The 22538-nt window shown below is 37.5% G+C and overlaps 1 protein-coding gene across 28 annotated transcripts in view; it reads right to left on the bottom strand.

The window, feature by feature from the left end:
- Window positions 1–22538, bottom strand: part of LOC143656990 (uncharacterized) — a 402509-nt gene that overhangs the window by 45939 nt on the left and 334032 nt on the right. For 11 of the 28 annotated variants that reach the window (XR_013162694.1, XR_013162695.1, XM_077128837.1 and 8 more), the window contains one exon: window positions 13205–14317. The exons of 12 other annotated variants lie outside the window; for them this stretch is intronic. Coding sequence is in view for 10 of the 16 variants with exons in the window: in XM_077128837.1 (XP_076984952.1) it covers window positions 14101–14317 (217 nt within the window). In the remaining 6 variants the exon portion in view is untranslated. Of the gene's footprint in view, window positions 1–10540; window positions 10973–13204; window positions 14318–20570; window positions 20768–21759; window positions 22454–22538 lie in introns of those variants that run through there. 5 more of the 28 variants (XR_013162708.1, XR_013162693.1, XR_013162684.1 and 2 more) reach the window with 4 other exon arrangements.

Here is a 22538-nt window from a genome sequence, read left to right on the forward strand (position 1 = left end):
ATGTAAGCCAGAAGACAACAAAAGACATCTTTAAAGTACTGAAAGAAAAAAAAAAAAAAACTACCTGTCAGCCTAGAATTTTATATCCAATATCCTTCAGAAGGAAAAGAAAAAAAAGTTTTTTTTCAGACAAACAAAATGTAAGAGAATCCAGCCCCAGTAGATTTACACTTCAGAAAAGATTAAAGAAGTTCTTTGGGTGTAAGGAAAATGTCAGATGGGAACATGGATCTGCAAAATGAAAGTAGGTCACCATAAATAGTAAATCATGGGTAAATTTAAAAGACTGTTTCTTCAATTTTAAATTTATTTAAGATATTGAGTCTTTAAAGCAAAAGAAATAACAATGTATTGTGGAGTTTAAAACATGAAAAAAGATGAATGACAAGGATAACATAAAGGATGGAGGGCATGGGAAAATACTGTTGAAAGTATCACATTATATGTAATATATGTAAATGGTGTTTGTAAATACACTGTGATAGGTTTAAAAAAAGCATATAGTAAACCCTAAAACAAGCAATAAAAGGAAGCAAAATAATTAAGCTAACAGAACAAATAGAAGACTAAAATATACTTGATAAAAGGAATGCAGGGGGCACTGCAATGGTGGCTCAGTGACAGAATTCTGACCTGCCATGCTGGATACCTGGGTTCGATTCCTGCTGCCCGCTCATGTAAAAAAAGAGAAAGAAAGAATGCAGGAAAAGAGTAATAAAATAGAAAAAAAAAGATGGAGCAAATAGAAAACAAAATTCCAAGATGATAGATATAAATCTAAACATTAAAATGATAACATAAAATGGAAACGATCTAAACTTTCCAGTTGCAAGACAGAGATTTTCAGAGTGGATTAAACAGCAAGACCCAGGAATATACGGTCTGCAAGAAAACCACTTTAAGTGTGGATGCACAGATAGTTAAAAGTAAAAGGACATTTGGGTTAACTGAGATAACAAGGTAACACACTCCAGGATTCCATTCCCTTTCAGAAACTTTGAACAACTATCAAAAACTAACCAACCCATCTTTCTCAAAATTCTTGAAAACGGTTTATCTCCAGGAACAGGGTGATTGCCAAATCAAAAAAAAACAACTTAAAAATGGTAGAAGAAGCTCTTAATGCTCTTAATGGCCCACCCCCATCTTCTTCCTGGCATTCCATAGAGCCAGTCTACATTCACATTGTGGATCTCTGGCCACGTTCCCAGAGGGAGCAGAGTAAACCCTATGTACATACCAAAGTACCTACGTGTTGATGCCAATCTATGGGTGGCAGCCTGAAAGAGTGAACCAGAAAAATCCTTTCTGGCTTGCCCTCCAAGAACTTGTCCTGCAGACAAGACAGTTGCTCACAGCTAAAGCAGTATAAGAAACAATTAAATGAAAGCAGTATGAGGGAAAGGACTATTGGCTTTAAGACATAAAATGGAGTACCTGGGAGGGGACAAAAGTCTATTGCAAAAGAAATGGAAGGGGAAGTTGGATCCCTGCTAATGAAAAATTTCCTAAATTTACTAGTGCAAGCACAGGACAAATGGCAGGATCAGAAGTGATGGAGGTGATTCTCACACTTTTGTCTCAGGCTGATCTTCTGAATATCAGGCTAAACTCTGAAGGAGAGCAGTAGCCAATCCAGAACAAATTTACAAGTACTATTAAAGGTATTCTTTGCATTGGTTTGTTTGTATGCATTAACTCCTAGTATGCAAGGAAATCTCTGTCATATCACTGGACATAAATTTAAGCAACAACCAGCTCAGGATTTAAAACCCAGAGTTAATACTTTAAAATATTAAAATGTGCAACAAAAGATTACAAGACAAAAAAAAACAAGAAATGCTTGTTTATCCAAAGGAACAAGATAAAACTCCAGAAACCATTAATGAAGAAATTTAGACTTAGGACATGCCAGAGACTTAAAAAAAGATCTTAAATATGCCCAAAGAGATAAAGGAAAACATGGAGAAATAACTAAGGGGTATTCAGAAAATGGTAAATGAACAGCATGAGAATCTCAATAAAGAGACATAAATTTCAAATAGAACCAAACAGAAATACTGGAGTTAAAGATCACAATAAACGAAATGAAAAATTCTCTACAGGGTATTCTGAACCTGACAAAAGAAAGAATCAGAGAACATGAAGACAAGACAACTGAAATTATTCAAGCTGAGGAGTAACAAGAAAAAAGAATGAAAAAGAAAATGAACAGTCTTGTGAACACCATTCAGCATGCCAATATACACATTATGATGTCCCAGAAGGAGAAGAAAAACAGGGATAAAAGGAATATTCAAACAAATAATGTCAGAAAACTCCCCAAATTAAATAAAAAACATAAATAAATATTTAAGAATATCAAAGAACTCCAAGCAGGATAAACTCAAAGATAACCACTCCAAGATACATAGAAGTCAAACTGTTGAATGTTTAAGAGTTGATTGTTTAAGAGTGTATTATTTCAAGAGGTTATCCTGGAGGTTATTCTTACACATCAAGTAGATATCACCTTGTTGTTCAAGATGTAGTGGAGAGGCTGGAGGGAACTGCCTGAAAATGTAGAGCTATGTTCCAGTAGCCATGTTTCTTGATGATGATTGAACAATGATATAACTTTCAAAATGTGACTCTGTGATTGTGAAAACCTTGTGTCTGATGCTCCTTTTATCTACCATATCAACAGATGAGTAGAACATATGGAATAAAAATAAATAATAGGGGGAACAAATGTTAAAATATAGTTTGAAATGCTAGTGATAAATGAAAGCGAGGGGTAAGGGGTTTGGTATGTATAATCTTTTTTTTCTCTGTTATCGTTTTATTTCTTTTTCTGAATCGATGCAAATGTTCTAAGAAATTATGAATATGCAACTATGTGATGATATTAAGAATTACTGATTATATATGTAGAATGGAATGATATCTTAATGTTTTATTTGTTTGTTGTTAATTTTTTTTAATTAATAAAAAAAGACCACAAAAAAAAAGTACATGGCCTTTTCTAGGTTACATAACAGTGTCAAACAAACACACTAGAGTAAATAGAAAATTTTTAAAATTTCCTCATCAGATTTCTTATTACAAGTGTATAGAAACAGTACTGATTTTTGTGTATTAATCTTGTACCCTGCCACATTTCTGAACTCGTTTATTAGCTCTAGTGGCTTTGTTTAAAGTTTTGGGGACTTTCTATGTATAGGATCATGTTCATCTACTCATAAAGTTTTACTGCTTCCTTTCCAATTTGGATGATTTTCATTTCTTTTTCCTGTCTAACAGCTCTAGCTATAACTTCTAGCAAAATGCTGAACAATAGCAGTGACCAGGGCATCCCCGTCTTTTCCCAATCTTAGATGAAAAGCTTTCAAGCTCTCACCATTGAGTTTGATGTTAGTTGTGGGTTTTTCATATATGTCCTTTATCATGCTAAGGAAGTTTCCTTCTATTCTTATCTTTCAAAATATTCTCATCAAGAAAGGATACTGGGTGGGCCACAGTGGCTCAGCAGCCAGAGTTCATGCCTGCCATGCCAGGGACCTGGGTTAGATTCCCAGTGCCTGCCCGTGCAGGAAAAAAAAAAGAAAGAAAGAAAGGATACTATTTTTTGTCAAGTGCCTTTTCTGTGTCAATCCATATCATTGTGTGGTTTTTTACCCTTCAATTTGCTAACATGGTGTATTACACTAACTAATTTTTTTGTTGTTGAAACACTCTTGCATACCTGGGGTAAAGACTATTTGATTATGGTTTATAATTCTTTTTATAAGCTGTTAGATTCTATTTGTAAGTATATTGTCAAGGATTTTTGCATCTATATTCATTAGAGAGATTGAGCTGTAATTTACCTTTCTTGTAGTATCTACATCTGGCTTTTGTATGAAAGTGATGTTAGTTTCATGGAATGAGTTACATAGTATTCCTTCTTCTTCAATTTTTGTGGAAGAGTTTGAGCAGTGTTGGTATTAATTCTTCTTGGAATGATTGGTAGAATTCACCTATGAAGCCATCTGGTCCTGGGCTTTTCTTTGTTGGGAGGATTTTGATGACTGGTTCAATCTCTCTACCTGGGATTGATTTGTTGAGATCTTCTATTTCTTCTAGAATCAATGTATGTTATTTGTGGTTTTCTAGAAATTTGTCCATTTAATCTAAGTTGTCTAATTTGTTGGCATATAGTTGTTCCTAGTATCCTCTTATGATCTTTTTTATTTCTGTGGAGTTAGTATTACTTCCCCCCTCTCATTTCTAATTTTATTTATTTGTATCTTCCTTCTCTCTCTCTCTCTCTCTCTCTTTTTTTTCACATGGGCAGGCACCAAGAATCAAACCCAGGTCTCTGGCATGGCAGGCAAAAATTCTGCTGCTGAGCACCATCACACAACCCTGCTTCTTCTCTTTTTTGCTCTTTTCAGTTTAGCTGATGGTATGTCAGTTTTATTGATCTTCTCAAAGAACCAAGATCTGTTGTTTCTCTCTATTGTTTTTTGTTGTGGTGGTTCTCAATTTATTTCTGCTCTCATCTTTGTTATTTATTTCCTTTTACTTGCTTTGGGATTAGTTTGCTATTCTTTTTCTAGTCCCTCCAGGTGTGCTGTGAGGTCTTTGATTTTTAGCTCTTTCTTCTTTTTTTAATGTAGGCATTCAGGGCTATAAATTTCCCTCTCAGCACTGCCTTCACTGCATCCCATAAGTTTTAATGTGCAGTTTTTTGTTTTCATTTGATTCAAAATATTAACTTATTTCTTTTGTAATTTCTTCTTTGACCCACTGAATTTTTAAGAGTTTGTTGCTTAGCCTCCACATTTTTGTGAATTTTCTTGGTCTCTGCCTGTTATAGATTTCCAGCTTCATTCCATTATGATCAGAGAAAGTGCTTTATATAATTTCTACCTTTGTAATTTTATTGAGACTTGTTTTGTAAAACAATTTGGTCTATATTGAAGAATGATCCATGAGCTCTTGAGAAAAATGTATACCCTGCTGTTTTGGGGTGCAATGTTTTATATATATATATATATATATATATATATATCTGTTAGGTCTAGTTCATTTGTTTATCATATTACTCAATTTCTCTGTTTGCTTATTGAACTTCTTTCTATATGTTCTATCTATTAGAGAGAGTGATGTATTGAAGTCTCCAATTATTATTGGATAGAAAGCTATTTCTTCCTTCAATTTTTTCAGTGTTTGTACTGTATTTTGGGGCACTCTGGTTTGGTGCACAAGTATTTATGATTGCTATGTCTTCTTGGTGGATTGTCCTTTTAGTAATATATAGTCTCCTTGATTGTCTCTTTTAACAGTTTTGCACTTAAAGTCTATTTTGTCCAATATTAATACAGATTCAACAGATCATTTCTGGTTACTTTTTCCAGCCTTTCAATTTTGACCTATTTGTGTCCTTGGGTTTAAGGTGAGTTTCTTCTTGACAGCATGTAGATGGATCTTTTTAAAATCCATTTTGTCAATGTGTCTTTTGATTGGGGAGTTTAATCCTTTAACATTCAATGTTATTTCTGTAAATAACATTTCTGTAACTTCAACCATTTTGTCCCTTTTATTTGTAATATCTTATTTGCTCTCTTTTTACCCTTTTAGTTACCCTTACCAATAATCTTCATTTCTACACTCTACTCCAAGAGCCTCTCTCTCCTGTCTTTTCCTTTCAGCCTGCAGAACTGCCTTTTGTATTTCTTGTAGGGCAGGTCTATCATTAACAAACTCCCTCAGTTTCTCCTTATCTATGAATATTTTAAACACACCCTCGTTTTTGATGGACAGTTTTGCTGAATAAAGAATTCTTGATGGAATTTTTTCTCTTTCAGTCTCTTAAATACATCATACATTACCTCCTTGCTTCCATGGTTTCTTTTGGGAAATCAGCACTTAGTCTAATTGAGTGTCTCTTGTATGTGATGAATCACTTTTCTCTTGCTGCTTTCAGAATTCTTCATCTTTGGCATTTGACATTCTGATTAGTATGTGTCTTGGAGTAGGTCAGTTAGGATTTATTCTGTTTGGAGTACTTTGCACTTCTTGGATATGTATATTCAAATCTTTCATAAGAGTTGGGAAATTTGGGGCCATTTTTTCTTCAAATATTCTTTCTACCCCCTTTCCCTTCTCTTCTCTTGCTGGGATACTGTTCTAATTTGCTAGCTGCCAGAATGCAACACACCAGAGACAGATTGGCTTTTAATAAAAGGGGATTTATTTTTATTAGTTCTTCAGAGGAAAGGCAGCTAACTTTCATCTGAGGTTCTTTCTTACGTGGGAAGGCTCAGGGTAATCTCTGCTAGCCTTCTCTCCAGGCCTCTGGGTTCCAACAACTTTCCCTGGGGTGATTCCTTTCTCCATCTCCAAAGGCCTGGGCTGAGCTGTGAGTGCTGAAATGAGGTATGTTGAGATGAGGTATGCCGAGCTGCTCGGGCTGTGCTATGTTGTGCTCTCTCATTTAAGCACCAGCCAATTAAGTCAAATGTCATTCATTGCAGCAGGCATGCCTCCTAGCCGACTGCAGATATAATTAGCAACAGATGAGGTTCACATACCACTGGCTCATGTCACAGTAACAAAACTAGGTGCCTTCACCTGGCCAAGTTGACAACTGAATCTAACTACCACAGATACCCACAACCCATATGTTTGTGTGTGTTGTGCTATCATTCAATTCCCTGAGACCCTGCTCATTTTTTTTCCATTTTTTTCTCTAACTCTTCTTCTGTATTTAAAATTTCAGATGTCTTGTCTTCTAACTGGCTTATCTTTTCTTCTACCTCTTCAAATCTGCTATTGTATGCCTCTATTGTATTTTTAATCTCATCTATTGTGCTTTTCATTCTCATAAGTTCTGTTATTTTTCCTTGCATGCTTTCAAATTATTCTTTACTCACAGCCAGTGTCTTCTTAACATACTATAACTCCTCAGCCATTTTTTTCTTCATTTTGTTGAATTTATTTCAGAGGTTTCTTTGAACATTTTTGATAAGTTCCAAATTTTGTGTCTTCTCTAACTTTTTTATTTGCTTCTTTGACTAGGCCATATCTGCCTGTTTCTAAGTATTGCTTGTAATTTTTTGTGATGTATAGATAACTGATTATCTCAATGCACTTACTCTGATGATCAGTGTATCTTTCTTGCCTATGGTTTTATTGTTGATTAACTTTCTGTATCAGTTTCTCTTTCTTGCCTAGGGTTTTACTGTTGATTAACTTTATGTTAAGGCTCTTTTCTGAATCTTAGTTAAACTTATTCCAGACATTTAGAATTGCTTGCATTCAAGTGATCAAAATAGGGCCAGATCCATGAAGGGGACACTGACCAATTACAAAGGGTCACTGTCAGAGGGTCTGGAAAGATGACAAAAAGCTTTTTCTTCTTTCTTTCTTTCTTTCTTGTTTTCTTTCTCTTCATCTCTCTCTCTCTCTCTCTCTCTCTCCCTCCTTCCCTCCCTCCCTCCCTCCCTCCCTCTCTCTCTCTCTTTCTCTCTCTCCCCCTCCCTCCCTTTCTTTCTCCCTCTTTCTCTCCCTCTTTCTCCCTTTCTCTCTCTCTCTCTTTTTCTTTTTTTCACCTCTCCTAAACTACACTTTTCTGGCCTGCCCAGAAGATGGTGCTCTTCAGCAAACATTTCTCTGAAACCCTAAGGATAGAGTGTATTCTTTTCATCCTCAACCAGTCAGTGTGAAGCAATTATTGTGGGGATCCCTGCTCCAGACAGGCTAGAATGATACTTAAGAGCCAGATGTAGAACCATGATTCGGAGCTAGAACCCAGAAGCCCAAACTCACCTATAAGAAGCCTTGCTCAGCACTGGGATCACCTCCCTCCTCCACTGCCCATTCCTGGGAGGAAGATCTTTACACTCCTCTCTGTCTGCAGCATCCAGCCATTGACACTACCTGAGACAAGTCTTGAGGGTGGGTGATTGGTCCAGCCACTTCTGCAGGACTGATTCGCTGGCACAGTTTTGCTATAGCTTTTCATTCTCCCCATTCTGCTCTTTCCTAGATGCTATACAGTGCTCCCCTGGTCTCCAGAGTCCCCAGAACCATTGATTCAGACGGTTTCTCATGCCCACTAACTGTTTTCATAGAAGGAGTATGTCCTGTATCTCTCTACTCCACCATCTTCCCCGAATGTGTCCTAATTCATCCTTTAAGGTCAGCCTTTGTGCTGGTTTGAAAATATTATGTATCCCAGAAAAGCCACGTTACAATCCTAATTCAGTCTTGTGAAGGCAGCCATTTCTTTTAATCCTAATTCAATACTATAGGGCAGAAACTTAATAATAATAATAATTATATTATTTCTGGGGAAATGTGACATGCCTAATTGTAGATATGAACTTTTAGTTAGCTGTAAATGTGACTCTGCCCATTACAGGTGGGGCTTGATTAGTTTACAGGAGTCCTTTAAAACAGGCAACACTTGGAGAGAGGAGAGCTGACAGAGAAGAGCTGACACAGAAGATAACACTTGGAGAACAGAGACATAGATGTTTGGGGATGCTTGGAGCCCAGAAGACATTGCCATGAGATATTAAGCAAGCCAGAACCTGGAAAGAGCCACAGGAAGCCAAGAAATGAAAGCCAGTCCTGGAGACACAAAGTGAGGAACCCCCACAGGAACAGAAGCTGAAAGCAACAGAACCCAGGAGCAAGGGACCAGCAGATGCCAGCCACGTGACTTCCCAGCTGACAAAGGAGTTGCAGACCCATCAGCCGTCCTTGAATTAAGGCATCTTTCCCTGAATGCCTTAGTTTGGACATTTTTATAGGTTTAGAACTGTAAACTTATAACTTATTGAACTCCCTTTATAAGAATGAGAGCCTTTAAACCTGTATAGCTTAATATAGTGCCTGGATACATCCTAGAGTATATTAAACAGATTAGCAAAAACTATCAGCAAAGTCCCTAGAGTGACAGGAGAAAAAATATGGAACTATTAAACTTTACTATCAGAGAATCCCCTGATACTGTGTCAAACTTTAGGACTACCCAAATCAATAGGCCAAGCCCTTGAGTTTGAGGCTTACTCTTATGAAGCTTATATAGGTATGCCTAAGAGTTACAACTGGAGGACCTCTTTTTTTTGCTCAGATGTGGCCTCGCTGTCACTAACTCCAACCTGCAAGTGAAATCATTGTCTTCCCCACTATGTAAGACATGACATCCAAGGGTGAAAGTCTCCTTGGTGGTGTGGGAGATGACTCCCAGGGATGAGTTTGGCCCTGGCATCATGGGATCAACAATTCCATCCTGACCAAAAGGGGGAAAAATATAACTAATAAAATATCAGTGGCTGAGAGAGTTCAAAAATAGTCAAGAGGCTACTCTAGAGGTGGCTCTTATACAAGCTTCAGTTAGACATTGCTACCTATGATTATGGCCAAACACCAACCAAAATCATTCCAGCCAATCTTAAAGAACATCTAGGGCAATATATAAGATTCTACAAAGGTTCCATGCACTAAGGTAACTTCAGAAACCTACAAACTCCAGATGGGTCCCTGAACCAGATAAGTCCTAAAACCTAGAGGTCCCAACCTCTCCAGAACATCAGTAGTTCCATCTCCCTACCCCATATTATTGACAGTCCCTTCAAACATGAAAAAGTCAGAATGGCCATAGTCCAAATACCCCTAGAGAGCGGGACAGAAAAATCAAAGGTCATGGTGGAGTTGTACAGAGAAGGCAGAGTTTAACAAATTAATATAACTGCTGAATCATTAAATTGATATTTCTTTAGTCTCCAGGTTCTTAGAGAAGCTAGAAGTAAAATCCTAAAATTGTGAAATTGTAACCCATACCAAACTCTGAAATCTGTACTACAAATAAATAATTGTTGTGCTGTGCTTTGAAATTTATTTCTTCTTTGTATATATGTTATTTTTCACAAAAAAATTTAAAAATGTCAGTTGTGATGATAAAAAAATATTTATTCCTTCTAGCCTCCTATATTCTGGACCAGCTAGAAGGAAAAATCTAAGATGATAGTACGGTAGCCTATAACAAATTCTGGTATCTGTCCTGTAACTACTTGTTGAAGAATTCTTTGAAAACTATTGCCTTTTTCTTTCTTTGCTTTCTGTATATGTTCTATTATACAATTTGTAAAAAGTTAAAAAAAAATCCCTTTATAAAAGCCATTCCAATTCTGGTATATTGTATTCTGGCAACTTAAAAACTAAAACAGCATTATTCTAACACCAAATGCAGATAAAGGCATTACAAGAAAAGCAACGACAGAGCAGCATCCCTCATGAGCATAGACACCAAAATCCTTAAAAGAACATTAGCTAACCAAATGCAAATATATATATATATAGCATAAAAACCTTGTGATCCAGTAGAATTTATCACAAGAATGAAGTTTGTTCAATATATGAAAATCAATTGATGTAATTCAATATACCAACAAACTAAAGAAGTAAAGCCAAGTCAAAAAATGCATAAGAAACATTTTACAAAATCAATACCCATTCATGATAAAGACTCTCAGCAGACTAGGAATAGAAGGAAACATCCTGAACCTGATAAATAGCATCTAAAAAGAAATCTAAAGAAATACAGCTAACAACATAGTTATCTTTTTTATCTTTTTTTTTTTTTAATTTAGCTAACAATATATTTAATGGTGAAAATCTGAACACTTTACTCCTAAAATTAGGGGCAATGCTAGGATATTTGTTCTCACACTTGTATTTAAAGTTATCCTAGAGATTCTACCCAGTGCAATAAGACAAGAAAAAAGAAACAAACTATGCCCAGATTGGAAAGGAAGAAGTAAAACTGATTTATTCAGAGATGACATGAAAACATTGAAGAACTAGTAAGAACACCAATAAGTGCCAGTTTTCAATTTCTTGTCTCCCATCTCCAAATTCATCTGTCTTTGTGCTGCTTGATGATAACGGAGCTGGACCCTGTAAACATTTCTTCTTTGTCACATAATGCAATTTTAATCTTTGTCAATAAAAGGAGAGGGAGAGACATGGTAAGACACAGCAAAGGAAAGGATTTCTGTTCCTTGTTCTGATTGGCTGCCTTCTGGGGACCAACTCCACACTGCCAGCCCCTCAGCACACATCTCCATCACCCAGTGGACTGCAATCATACCCACTCCAACAAGTTTAAATCTCTTCCTTGTGCCGTGGCCATCTTCCAAGTTCTTGTTTCCACATTTTGGAAATTCTGCCTCAGTCCTAGTGGTCATTTCTAATCCTGTACTTGCTATTCCTGAATTGCTTAAAATTCTCTTTTTTACTCTTTGTAGTAGTTAACCTCCTTTAACTGTTTAAGAATTTATTAAATGAACAAATACTTTTAAATTAAATTGTTCTGTTCAAATTACTGGTGTGTTTTTTTGTTTCCTGAATGACTTCTGACTGATACAGCAAGATTTTACAATACAAAGTCAACATACGAAAGTTTATTATATTTCTGAATACTAGCAATCAACAACTAGAGGTTTAAATTTTATACCATTTATAAAAAACTTAAAAATCATAAAATGCTTAGGGACAAATTTAACAAAATATGTGTAAGACTTGTAAATTGAAAACTATAAAACATTACTTAGAAACATTTAAAAAGACAATTAAATGATGTTATCTGTCATGTTAACAAACTAAAGGACTTGATAATATTAAGATGTCAATTTGATCTAGATCTAGATCAATGAATTAATATAATCTGAATTAATAGTTCAGCACAATTTTTTTTTAGAAATTGACAATCAAATTCTAAAAGTTACATGAAAATGCAAAAGCCTAGGGTAGTCAAACAATTTTGAAAAAAGGGACAAAGTTGAAGGACTTACCCTATCTGATTTCAAGACTTACTTACAGTAACAAAGACAGTTTGGTATTGGCATAAGGATAGACACATAAATCAGTGGAACATGATAGAGAATCCAGATATATATTGAGAGAAATGGAAGACAGTAATCAAAATTCCACTGTTGAACTAAGGCATCTCTTACTGACTCAACAGAAGGCAACCAATAGGTGGAAAGAAGAGACAAAGAAACTTTCTGAAAGTACAGAAATTAGGATCAGTAATCTAAAGAGTGAGCTGAATTGACAGAAAGTTCATATGCAAGAGTGGCTTTCTCTGCTGGAAATGACAAATGAAAAGGTAGTTGAGAATGAAAAATCAATTCTCGAGCATCAAGAAAAAACCAACAGACTTCAAATGCATATAAGTCAGGCAGACCAGAGAGCTTTTTCATCTTTACACCAGCTCAGTGTGATTTTACTACAAAGAAGTAAAGCAGCCTCCATAATGAATTTGGAAAATATTTGAAAATATGCATGGTTCATTCATAGCACTTTAGAGTTGGACTAGAAGCTTATTGAAATGTTAAAGCCTGCAGAGAATGGTTAAGGCTTTGTCATTTTGCAGAAGCGTTTTCCATTCTATTTTGAGGGTTACTGGAAAATAGAACAGTGACAGCGACCTGTAACTAAAGAAAATAATGCTATATTGAGCTTCAGTGGAGAACAAAGCCAGCTGAGAAAAAAAAAACACACACACACACACACAATTTGTTTTGACAAAGGTACAGAAGTAATTTAGTGATAAAATTATAGACTTTTCAGGTGGTGCAATGGTGGCTCAGTGACAGAATTTGCGCCTGCCATGCAACAACTGGTAAAAATGAAGCTATTATTAATTCACACCATACACCAAAATTACTCAAATTGTATCACAGACCTAATCATAAAAACTAAAGCTATAATACTTCCAGACGAAAGCATAGGAGGAAGTCTTCACAAACGTGGGTCTGCAAAGGGTTTTTTTAAAGGGCACACAAAAAAATTACATGAAACTAAAAATAACAGTAAATTGAACTTCATCAAAATTCAAACTTTTGCTTTTCTAAAGGCAAGATTTAGAAAATAAGGAAGTAAGTTATGGACTGGGGGAAACTCTTAGCAATAAATATGTACATACATATACAAATGATAAGGGACTAGCATCCTGAATATATAAAACACCTTTACAACTCATTAAAGTTAAATAACCTAATTGGATAAGAATGAGTAAAGTATTTGAACAGGTACTTCAAAAAAGAGAGTATATGCATGATCACTAAATACCTGAAAAAATGCTTAACACCTCTTCACATATATAAAGATAAAAGAAAAATGAGTATAAGTAATAATAGGACAAAATAGGATCCTAGACTATGTGTCAATTCTAACTTTTTTATTCTAGAAATAATGGAGAAGACTTTTTTATTCTAGAAATAACAGAGAAGTACACAGAAGTTCATAAAACTTATATATAAATTCAATAACAAAATGAACACCTGAATAATCACTTCCCTGGGGAACACATGGCATATTGCCAGAACCCAGGAGCTCCCATGTGTCTGTGGCAATCATAATCTTCGTGCTTCCCACCAAGTTAACTGCTATTCTTATTTTCAAGGTAATTATTCCCCGATTTCATTAATGATTTAAACTTCAATGCAAGCAAACCTTAACAGCCTCACCTAATTTTGCCTGTTTTTTAGACATCAGATAAATGGAATCATATTATATGTATTCTCTTTTTTTCCTTGTTTCTTTTGCAAGAACTGCTGGAATTATTGAGTTATGAAGTATGTGCATCTCTAACTTTATTATATGATACAAAACTGTCTTTCCAAAGTTGCAACAGTAGTGTATAAGCATCCCAGTTGCTTCACATTCTCCCTAACGCTTTTATTATCAGGCTCTCATTTTAGCCAGCCTGGTAGGGTTAGAGAGAAATACCTCATTATGGCTTCAATTTTTATCTCTCTAATTACTAATTAGGTTGAAAACTTTTTATGTTCGGTAGCCACGTGGATAGCCTCTTACAAGAAGTGTGCTTAAAGTATCCAGATTCATATTGAGATGCCCGACTTTTCCTTGCTGATTATTTCTAAGTTGTGGGAAATTGAGTGATTTGTTTTTTTGCTTTCTGTTTTGCTTTTTGCTGAACTACTTAAACTATAAAATAATACAAACTAAATTAATGCCATAATCAAAATATCTAAAACTTACATTAGCCTGTATGGTATCTCATTGTAAAGATGTCCCCTAAACTGTTGAACCCCTCTCCTAATGATGGAAACGTAGAAGATAGCCTATATTTATAATGCTTGTAATTATACACTGCAACGAATATTCTTGAACAAACACAGAGGTCTTAAAGGAGAGGCTGCTGGGTTTGAACTGTGGGGAAGACGACTTTGATGAGCAACCAGAACAACTTCCTTTCCTTGTCCCCACCATGAACATGCTGCCCTGATAGTTGTGCCTGTGTACTGGTTCATGCCTGTAAGGAAGGAGGAAGACAAAAAGAGAAAAATAAAATTTGATCAAAGAAACAGGGTTGAAAGGAGTCTTTGCTTTTGTTTCCAACATTTTATGAGAAAAATTTTTGAGCAAATAAAAAAATTGGAAGATGAGCACAGAAGATGAGCACATTTAGCTATCACTAAATCCAACAACAGTTATATTTTGGCAATATTTGCTTTGTACTGGCCTTTTCATCCAAACTGTTTTATATTGAGCAACAGACACTCTTCAATGTTTTTGTGTGTATCTCCTACAGACAAGGACTTGTTCCTATATATTCAAAATACACAATTACCCTCCACTCCTAATTTTAAAATAATCCCCTAATGGTCTCTAATTCCCAAACCATATTCAGATTTGAGAAGAGTTTTAAAGTAGACCAGGTTGTACATTTCTTCAAATTAGGTGGAATGGGGAGTGTTGATGGCCTTAAAAGAAGACCTGAGTCATTGTTTTCTCACTTCTCCCCACTCATCAAGCAATCTTGACAGCACAGGAAGTCATCAGCTGTCAAGATCCAAGTTCTTAATTCCTATTTTTTAAAAGTTTTTTTTTTTTTTGAGAAACAAAGAAATATATACTCATTATAAAAAATGTAAACAGTACAGACAAACAAAAAAGCAGCAGAGGGCAAAGTTAGCTATGCACCAATTCCTTTTGCTTTTTAAGAATATGAGATTGATACAAACAAGTTAATGTTCATAGACCAAATACTGTCCTCAGACTAAATCCTACTCATGTTTGTTTAGTTCTTCCCCTTACCTGCATGGCAGACAGAGACATTGGGTGTATTGGGAGCCCAGGCCTGGCTTAGCCATATTTTAGCACTATAGCTTGTAACTTGGAAACCTGCCTACCTACTAGGAGAGATTTGGGATGCAGGCTCTGTTTTCATGTGCCAAAGCTGGGCCTTATTATATACACTCCTCAACTCTGCCTACTTTAAAAATAATTATTTTTTGCCACCCAAATGGAAGCTCCAGATGAACCATTTTGACAGCTTCTCCCACTGGAATAATCAGAGCGCTCACAAACCTCTCCAGGAAGGAGGAAAACAGTTTCCTGGTAGGAAGACGGTGTTTGGAGACTGGAGTTAGAGCTTGAAACATAAATAACTTCCAAATCACTCAAAGTCAGGCAGCTGGCATGTACCAGGACATGTTCAGCAGATGGTGTTCCAAGGCTCAGCATCCGTTCTCTTTCTGGCATGCAGGAGTATTTGCCAGCTAGTGAGACCACAGCCAGGGTTTAAGAAAGGAACTCCGACTTTTCATGGGGAAAAAGCACCACTCCTCCTCACCACCTCACGGCCCTGAGTCAGAGTTCTCACCCCTCTAATTCCCACCTTTCCCTCCTCCACCCTGCCATCCATCTGCCTCCTGCTCTTCTCTCTGTGCCAGTTCCGAGCTAGTATTAGACTGCAGAGCCAGGAAGAGAAGCCATTTCATTGCAAAAACAGTTCCAGATGTACGGCCCTTTTCTTTAAAGTGAACTTCAAAGCACAGAGGGGGCAAACAGGCATGTCTGAAGGTCATCCCCTTCCTTGTCCTGGAACTCCCAGGGCCGCGATGATTCAGATCTTCTATATATTAAATCGCCCATTGTTGCATTTATTATTGGTTTGCAGGAACTTGTTTAACCTTTGCACACATCCAGTGTCTTCCCGGACACTGAGTCCAACCTGGACCATGACAGCTGCCCTTGGATTTCAGCCTAGTAGCCTATGTCCTAGTGTGACAGTCACAATGATAGTCGTCCTTTCCATTTGCATAACTCTTTAAAGTTTTCAGTGGTGCTCTGGTCCTGCACTCAGACAGATAAGTACAAATGGAGATGATTATCGTATTTAAGAGATTATTTTCAACTCTCAATACAACTTGTTTGTATAGAAAAAACAATTATAAATAATTCTGACCACAATTAATCTGACCCTCTCAGCCCCCATTCACCAGATAGTAGGAAGTTTCAGTATTGCGGATTGGAGACAGAAAACTAAATATGCAATCTTCTTTAAAACTGCATCTAATCTTAAGAATCCAACAATTCCTTTAGTTTAGGCTCTCAATGAAAATGCTCAGACTCCCAGAGGAGTCTGCCTTCCTCCCTAGGCATGTTGACATGTCTTAGTGAGAGGTTATGAGTCTCACATAATATCAGGCAGTGAGGGAGCTCAGGGCCCAGGTCCCTAGGGACGAGCTCCCAGTCCTCTGGTTGCTGTGGCCATACTGGCACTCACAGCATGAGTCTGGCTTCTCTCTGGGCTTGGGCCAAGCTCACTGCTGCTCCCCAGCTGACTCTACTTCATGCTTCTGATGGCTAAAGACCTAAATCTATGCCATGTCTTCCTTCCACAGCCATGTGACAGAGAACACCAAAGCCATCCGCAGAATCACACTCAGTGTCCACAGGTGCTGAGCACAGCTCAGGAAAGCTAAAGCTCCAGAAATTCCTTCTCTGAAGTACCTGTACACCTGCACCCCACATGACTGCTGGGGCAGCCCAAGAGGCGACCCTTGTCAGGATTCCTAAATGTGGCATGGTCAATGACCCCCTTCCCTCAATTAACCTCAATTAAACCCTCATTTATGGGGTATAACTCCCCCTTTCCCTCTTCCCAGATGCCAAGGGTAAGGAAATAAGAATACATCCTTCTTCTTGCTCTCCCTTTCCACACATCCCTTTTCCTTCTTCCTACCATTTACCAGGCCAGAAAACAGGTAGACTGCTGTCCTTTAACTTCCCCTACATTGAGTCCTTAGATCTAGCCTAGCTGCATGAGCAGAAGGAATATCTGCTCCCCACCATGGAACAACTCTATGAACTGGTTCCTCCACAACTGGCTTGCCAGTGGTCCCCCCCACCCCAACTCCTAAAGAAACAGTTAAAAATTTGCAAATATTCTTGCAAGAAAATTGTCCAATATGCAAGATTATTGTCTTGCTGTCTATCTTTTCTTTGCATCTCAGAAGTTAAGAATTATCTCCTTCTTTGTCTCTGAGTTGCTTCTGTAACAAATTCTAATTTTGCTCTCCACCCTTGCTCTCCATCCCAGGTGGATGCCCATCTTGGGCCAACTAGTGCACAAATTCAGGAAAACAAAAGAAAAACAGTACACTAATTGTTTCTAAGTAAGTCCTTCACATAAGCAACCCCTTCACTGGGTTACATTGAGGTTTAAATAAGATATTGCATATGAATTGCTTAGAAAATTACCCATTGATAGTATGCAATAAAATGTAGTTATCAATTATTATCCTCTATTGTCATCCAACCCACACTGAAACATGTGAGACAGCTTAAGCAGGTGATACTATCTCCATTTTGGGAATTATAGAACAATGAGTCTCAAAAGACATTGCTAGTTCCCTAAATCAGATGAAGATAGAGGAGTCAAAAAAGACTTCAGATAAATAAAGGAATAAAACAATGATTTTTCCTGTTCTGAATTCATTTGCCCTAAAAGTCTGTACTACCTAATCTAGCATTTAATTACATGCCCTTGTATTATTCAACATCATTTCACGCATCTTTCCTTTTTCCATTTATGAAATAATAGTGAATATGAAGTTGTATAGCTTTGCAGTCAGACAGGCCAGGAATTGAGATTCAACTTTGACCTTTGGGAAAATTAATTTACCTTGGCCTTCAGTTATCTCAATTGTAAAATGGGGATAATGTTTATTTGTAATGGTATGAGGTTCAAATATTATCAAAGCACTGGACCAAATGAATGGTAGGCTTTATTATAAATGATCTACAGACCAGTAATAGGTTTTCTTTTTCAGTCTCAACAAAACTGTCTTGTTTTAGTCTTCCTGGTTGATTTTCATAGGGATGAGATAGGAATGGGAGTGGTTCTGCCCAGCATGTGGGGGAAGGAGGCGGCAGCCTGGTAGGCACACCATGTACCGAACCAGCTTAGCTGCTGTTTCCACTCTCTAGCTCTGTCCAACTGCTGAGATTTTGCAGAGGACCCAGGAAAGTCCCCACTATAGGCCTAAGCTTATAGCCCATAGCTCACAGCTGCTGTTTCATAAGCTATTGATGGCAACATGCTCAAGCCCCATGTTTGAAATGCAACATTGAAGATTCAATGCTTACCTGTTTAGATTAAACTCTTCAACTCTTATATGTAAGAAAGCATTATGCATTCTTCATGGTGAACTAACACCTAAAGTGGGGGCACAACCAATGCAATAAGGAAGCAGCCTCTGCTGTGGCAGAAAGACCAGGAAAGGCCTGGGAAGTAGAAGACTTGATTCCCAGTCCTAGGGCTAACTTGGACTTGCTGCTCATCCTTGGGCAAGAACGACCCATGTCCTTCTCTAAGTGTCAGCATTTTCAAATTTTCAGTATTTTTTATACCATCTTCATGGTTTTATCATGTCCATGTATCCCAATACTATTATTTTACTCTCTATTTCAATTAAGCCAATGTATTTAATTAGCCTTGTCTACATAGTAAATATCCATGATACTTATATTTTTTCTCACACACATTATAATAAATGAACACATAATTATCGAAACATAAATTGTAACTATTATAATAAAAATGTTCACTCATGTATCACCTAAAATCACCTCAGACACTACCAGGGCCAGGTGTTCCCAACTTTGCAAGCATTGGATTTGATGATAGATATCAAGCATCCCTTTCACATTACAGGATTCTTTTTCACACCCAGTAGCACTAGCTCCACATTGGATGCACATATGGTATGTGAATCCCTTACATCTGTATGAAGCTTTAAACTTTGCAGAGTACATTGACACATTAAAAAGGGGGGACAACTTGCAGAAGAGAATCTCCTAAGGCTTTGCATAAACTCAGCAATGAAGAAGAATAACCAGAAGATTCCAAGGGAGGAACAAAATCACCCACTCGGGAGCCTCTCTTCACCCTCAAGCCCTGTTTTTCTACTGTGACAAATGTACAGGGCCCTGTGTGAGGGCAGTGGCCTCTGTCCAAAGAAGCTGCCTCATTTAGAGGATGTTGATGTTGGTCCTTTCACCTTAATCTGAAGGTTTTTGTCGACCCGTAAGTTGAACCTTGCTCTCTGACACTCAGAAGTACTAACTGATAAGTTATGTTGCTGAATTACCAGGAAAAGGAAAGTCATGGGATTATGGGATTCCAGGCAACCTCAAGGCAGCATTATTAAAGCAATATTTTTTGATATTATTACCAAGCCTAATGCTATGTTGAGTCTGCGGTTATGGAGTTCATTTGAAAGCACTTGACTGTCCCAGAAGAGAAACAGTCTTATAAATAATTTTCTCAAGCATACTTGAAGAAAGAGTAGTGCATGGCTCAGTAAATACAACAGCCTGGACAGTTATGAGCTATCAAACTAAGCCAAATTGACTTACTGATATAACCTGCAATGAATGCGTTCTATCTGCACAAAGTTCTCTGCCAGGCTTTGGAGACGATGACTTTCTGGATGACTTGTGCTTATCAATATATATGAAGAATGATGCTGTCTGACATTTGCAGGGAGATACCTGAACCAAATGACTCTGCTTAAATTTCTCATGATCAACTATTTAGCACAATTAAAATGATAAAATTTTCAATACCATGATTCTTTTACATAGTAATAGCAATTACCTATTCCCTTTACTTGGGATATAACTAAAAGCAGATTAGAGTAAGAAGAGGTATATTTGCAAATTCCCTTTATGTTCTTTTACCAGTTTATGGTCAGACGTCTTCCATTGGGTAACCTAAAAGTCTTGAATTATTCCACACTTCAAAGTGTGTCCCAAACTCCAATGATGGCCATGCTGGATATCCAACTGTCTTTCAAAGGAGGCCACTTTCCCTGCAGCCACATACCACATACTAAGAAGAGAGAGCTGAACTTCTTATCAAAATATTCTGAGGGTCAGATATGTTGATCATTTTGCCACTACCTTATCTGAGATGAGTTCTGCATAACTTTTGCCAATTCATAAATCCTCAACTGATTGCTCAAATTTTAAATGCAAAAATATATGCATAGGGTGGGCTACAGTGGCTCAGCAGGCAGAGCTCTCACCTGCCATGCTGGAGACCTGGGTTCAATTCCTGGTGCCTGCCTATGCAAAAAGAAAAAGAAACATAAATATATTACCTCGTTTGATCTTTACAATAGCCCTACGAGGAAGCCCCTAATATTAGATCCCTTTAACAGAGGAGGAAACTGAAGTTTAGAGAGGTTGAATAATTTTTCTTAGTTACATACCACCATGAGGTAGGATTTGGCCCAGGACTACATGACTCCAAGGGCAAAAGTCTTGATTGGGCTGTACTGCATTGACAGAGAGTCTCATCCAGCGTTTCCTTATCTATGAATTCCTCTCCATGAGGTTTGACAAGAGACAGTCCTTCCACAGCCTCAGATCCCAACAGGAGCGACTCCAAACTGGGGCACGACACCTCCTGGGTAGAGATGCAAGAACTTTCCAATGTACAAAGTACGAAGAGTTCTAAGGGAATCAATTCATAGATCCTCAACTCATTACTAGGATTGATCTGCCTAAGCAGGCATCTGAGGTGGGGATTCTCTTTCCCCAAACTTTGCTTTTACAATCTTTACAGGGATCACCAAGACTTTTCAAGGAAAACCTCTAAACCTCCCTAAGTGGGATAGTTCTTGTGCAGGGGAGGGACCTGCTGTCTATACCCACCAAAATCCATTGCTAAAGACCCATTTTCTGAAGAGAGGCCTTGGATGGCAACCAGCTTTGAGGGAACTGACCTACACGTTTGTTTATGCAAGAGATGGAACCGTGCCAAATGCTGGATAAGGGAATTAGTATCATTATTCTCATTTAGTAGGTCAGTGCTATCTCATTGGAGTGTAAGTCACATATGCAAATGCATCTTTTGTATCAATTTTATTTTCTTTCAAGAACTGTCATGTCTTGGGATTGAATGATCACATGCACATCACATTCCTATATAAAATCATTTGAGTCAAAAACAACTGCATCGGTGCTATTCTCTCTTAAAATTAGCCTAGTTAGTTTTTGTTTTCCAGGCTTAAAATACCCATAAGCCACACAAAGCTAATTTAAGCAGTTTATTTTCATTCTCCAAGCAACAGATTGATTTTCTACCACTTGCCCCAATTACGAAATTGAACCTTAGGAATTAAACCTCATTGCTCAAATAGTAACACTTATTACTGTTGCCTATTCATCATAAATAATGATGGAAAAAGAACATTTAAGAAAGGGAAATTTGTTCCACTTTTTCAAGTTTTGGTATTTTTTGCAAATTTTCAACTATTTCAAAACACAGAAAAAAGAGAACTAAAGAACATTAAGACCAGTTCTGATAATTCATTTAGAGCAACAGATACAGTTAGCAGAAGCCAAGGAATTATTGCCCATGTTAATACCACTAACTTCCTACAGAATGAGGCAATCAGTCATTGCAAATTAAAATTGTAGATTACCAATTGCAGTGATACAGTTGGTTAACAGCCACTACTAATTCGCAGCTGCTAAGGCTAAAGTTTGGCCCTGTGTAAACGCTTGAGCAGGCAGCTGCAGGAGGCTGAAGCATTTCACCTGGAAAAGCTTAGCTCTTGGTGAGTGTGTCAAGCTTGCCACTTTTGAGTGCTCATGTAAAGTGTGTATTGGTGTGAGAACAGGGCTGTCAGTCGGGGAGCTCGAGAGAGTCCCATCTGCCTTACAAGCCTCCCTTTGCAACCTGGAAGCAGTGATCGCCAGAGAGGGCTGTGAGCCCACAGCAGCAGAAATCACTTCTCACCCACAGGGAAGGCTGAGGTCTCCGAGGTCTGGATTTTGTTAGGGGTTGCTCTTCTTTGAGTTGTTCAGACTGACTGCCATAGTGAGGTGGGTGAGAAAGGACTGAAGAGCGAGGGTGTCGGGCTCAGGATGCAAGAACTTCTTATCTTTAAAATAGCATCCCTTTCACTAGACTTAGTTAGTCCTTTAGTCTGTTGGCAGGCAGCTAGGACTCAAGCAGGCTTGGTTTTGAGTTCCAGCTGTGCAATTTACTAGCTGAGTTACCTTGGGAAAGTCACTTACCCTCTCTGAGCTTCAGTTTCCTCGTGTGGAAACATAAACTAATAACAGCATCCATCCCTTAAGGTTGCTGTGGAGAGCAAAGGGAATAATGTATATAAAGTGTTCTACATAGTGCCTGGCAGTAAGTAAGGATCCAGGAAGGGGTAGCAATT

The sequence above is a fragment of the Tamandua tetradactyla genome, chromosome 15, assembly GCF_023851605.1.
Source record: "Tamandua tetradactyla isolate mTamTet1 chromosome 15, mTamTet1.pri, whole genome shotgun sequence".
Lineage (NCBI taxonomy): Eukaryota > Metazoa > Chordata > Mammalia > Pilosa > Myrmecophagidae > Tamandua > Tamandua tetradactyla.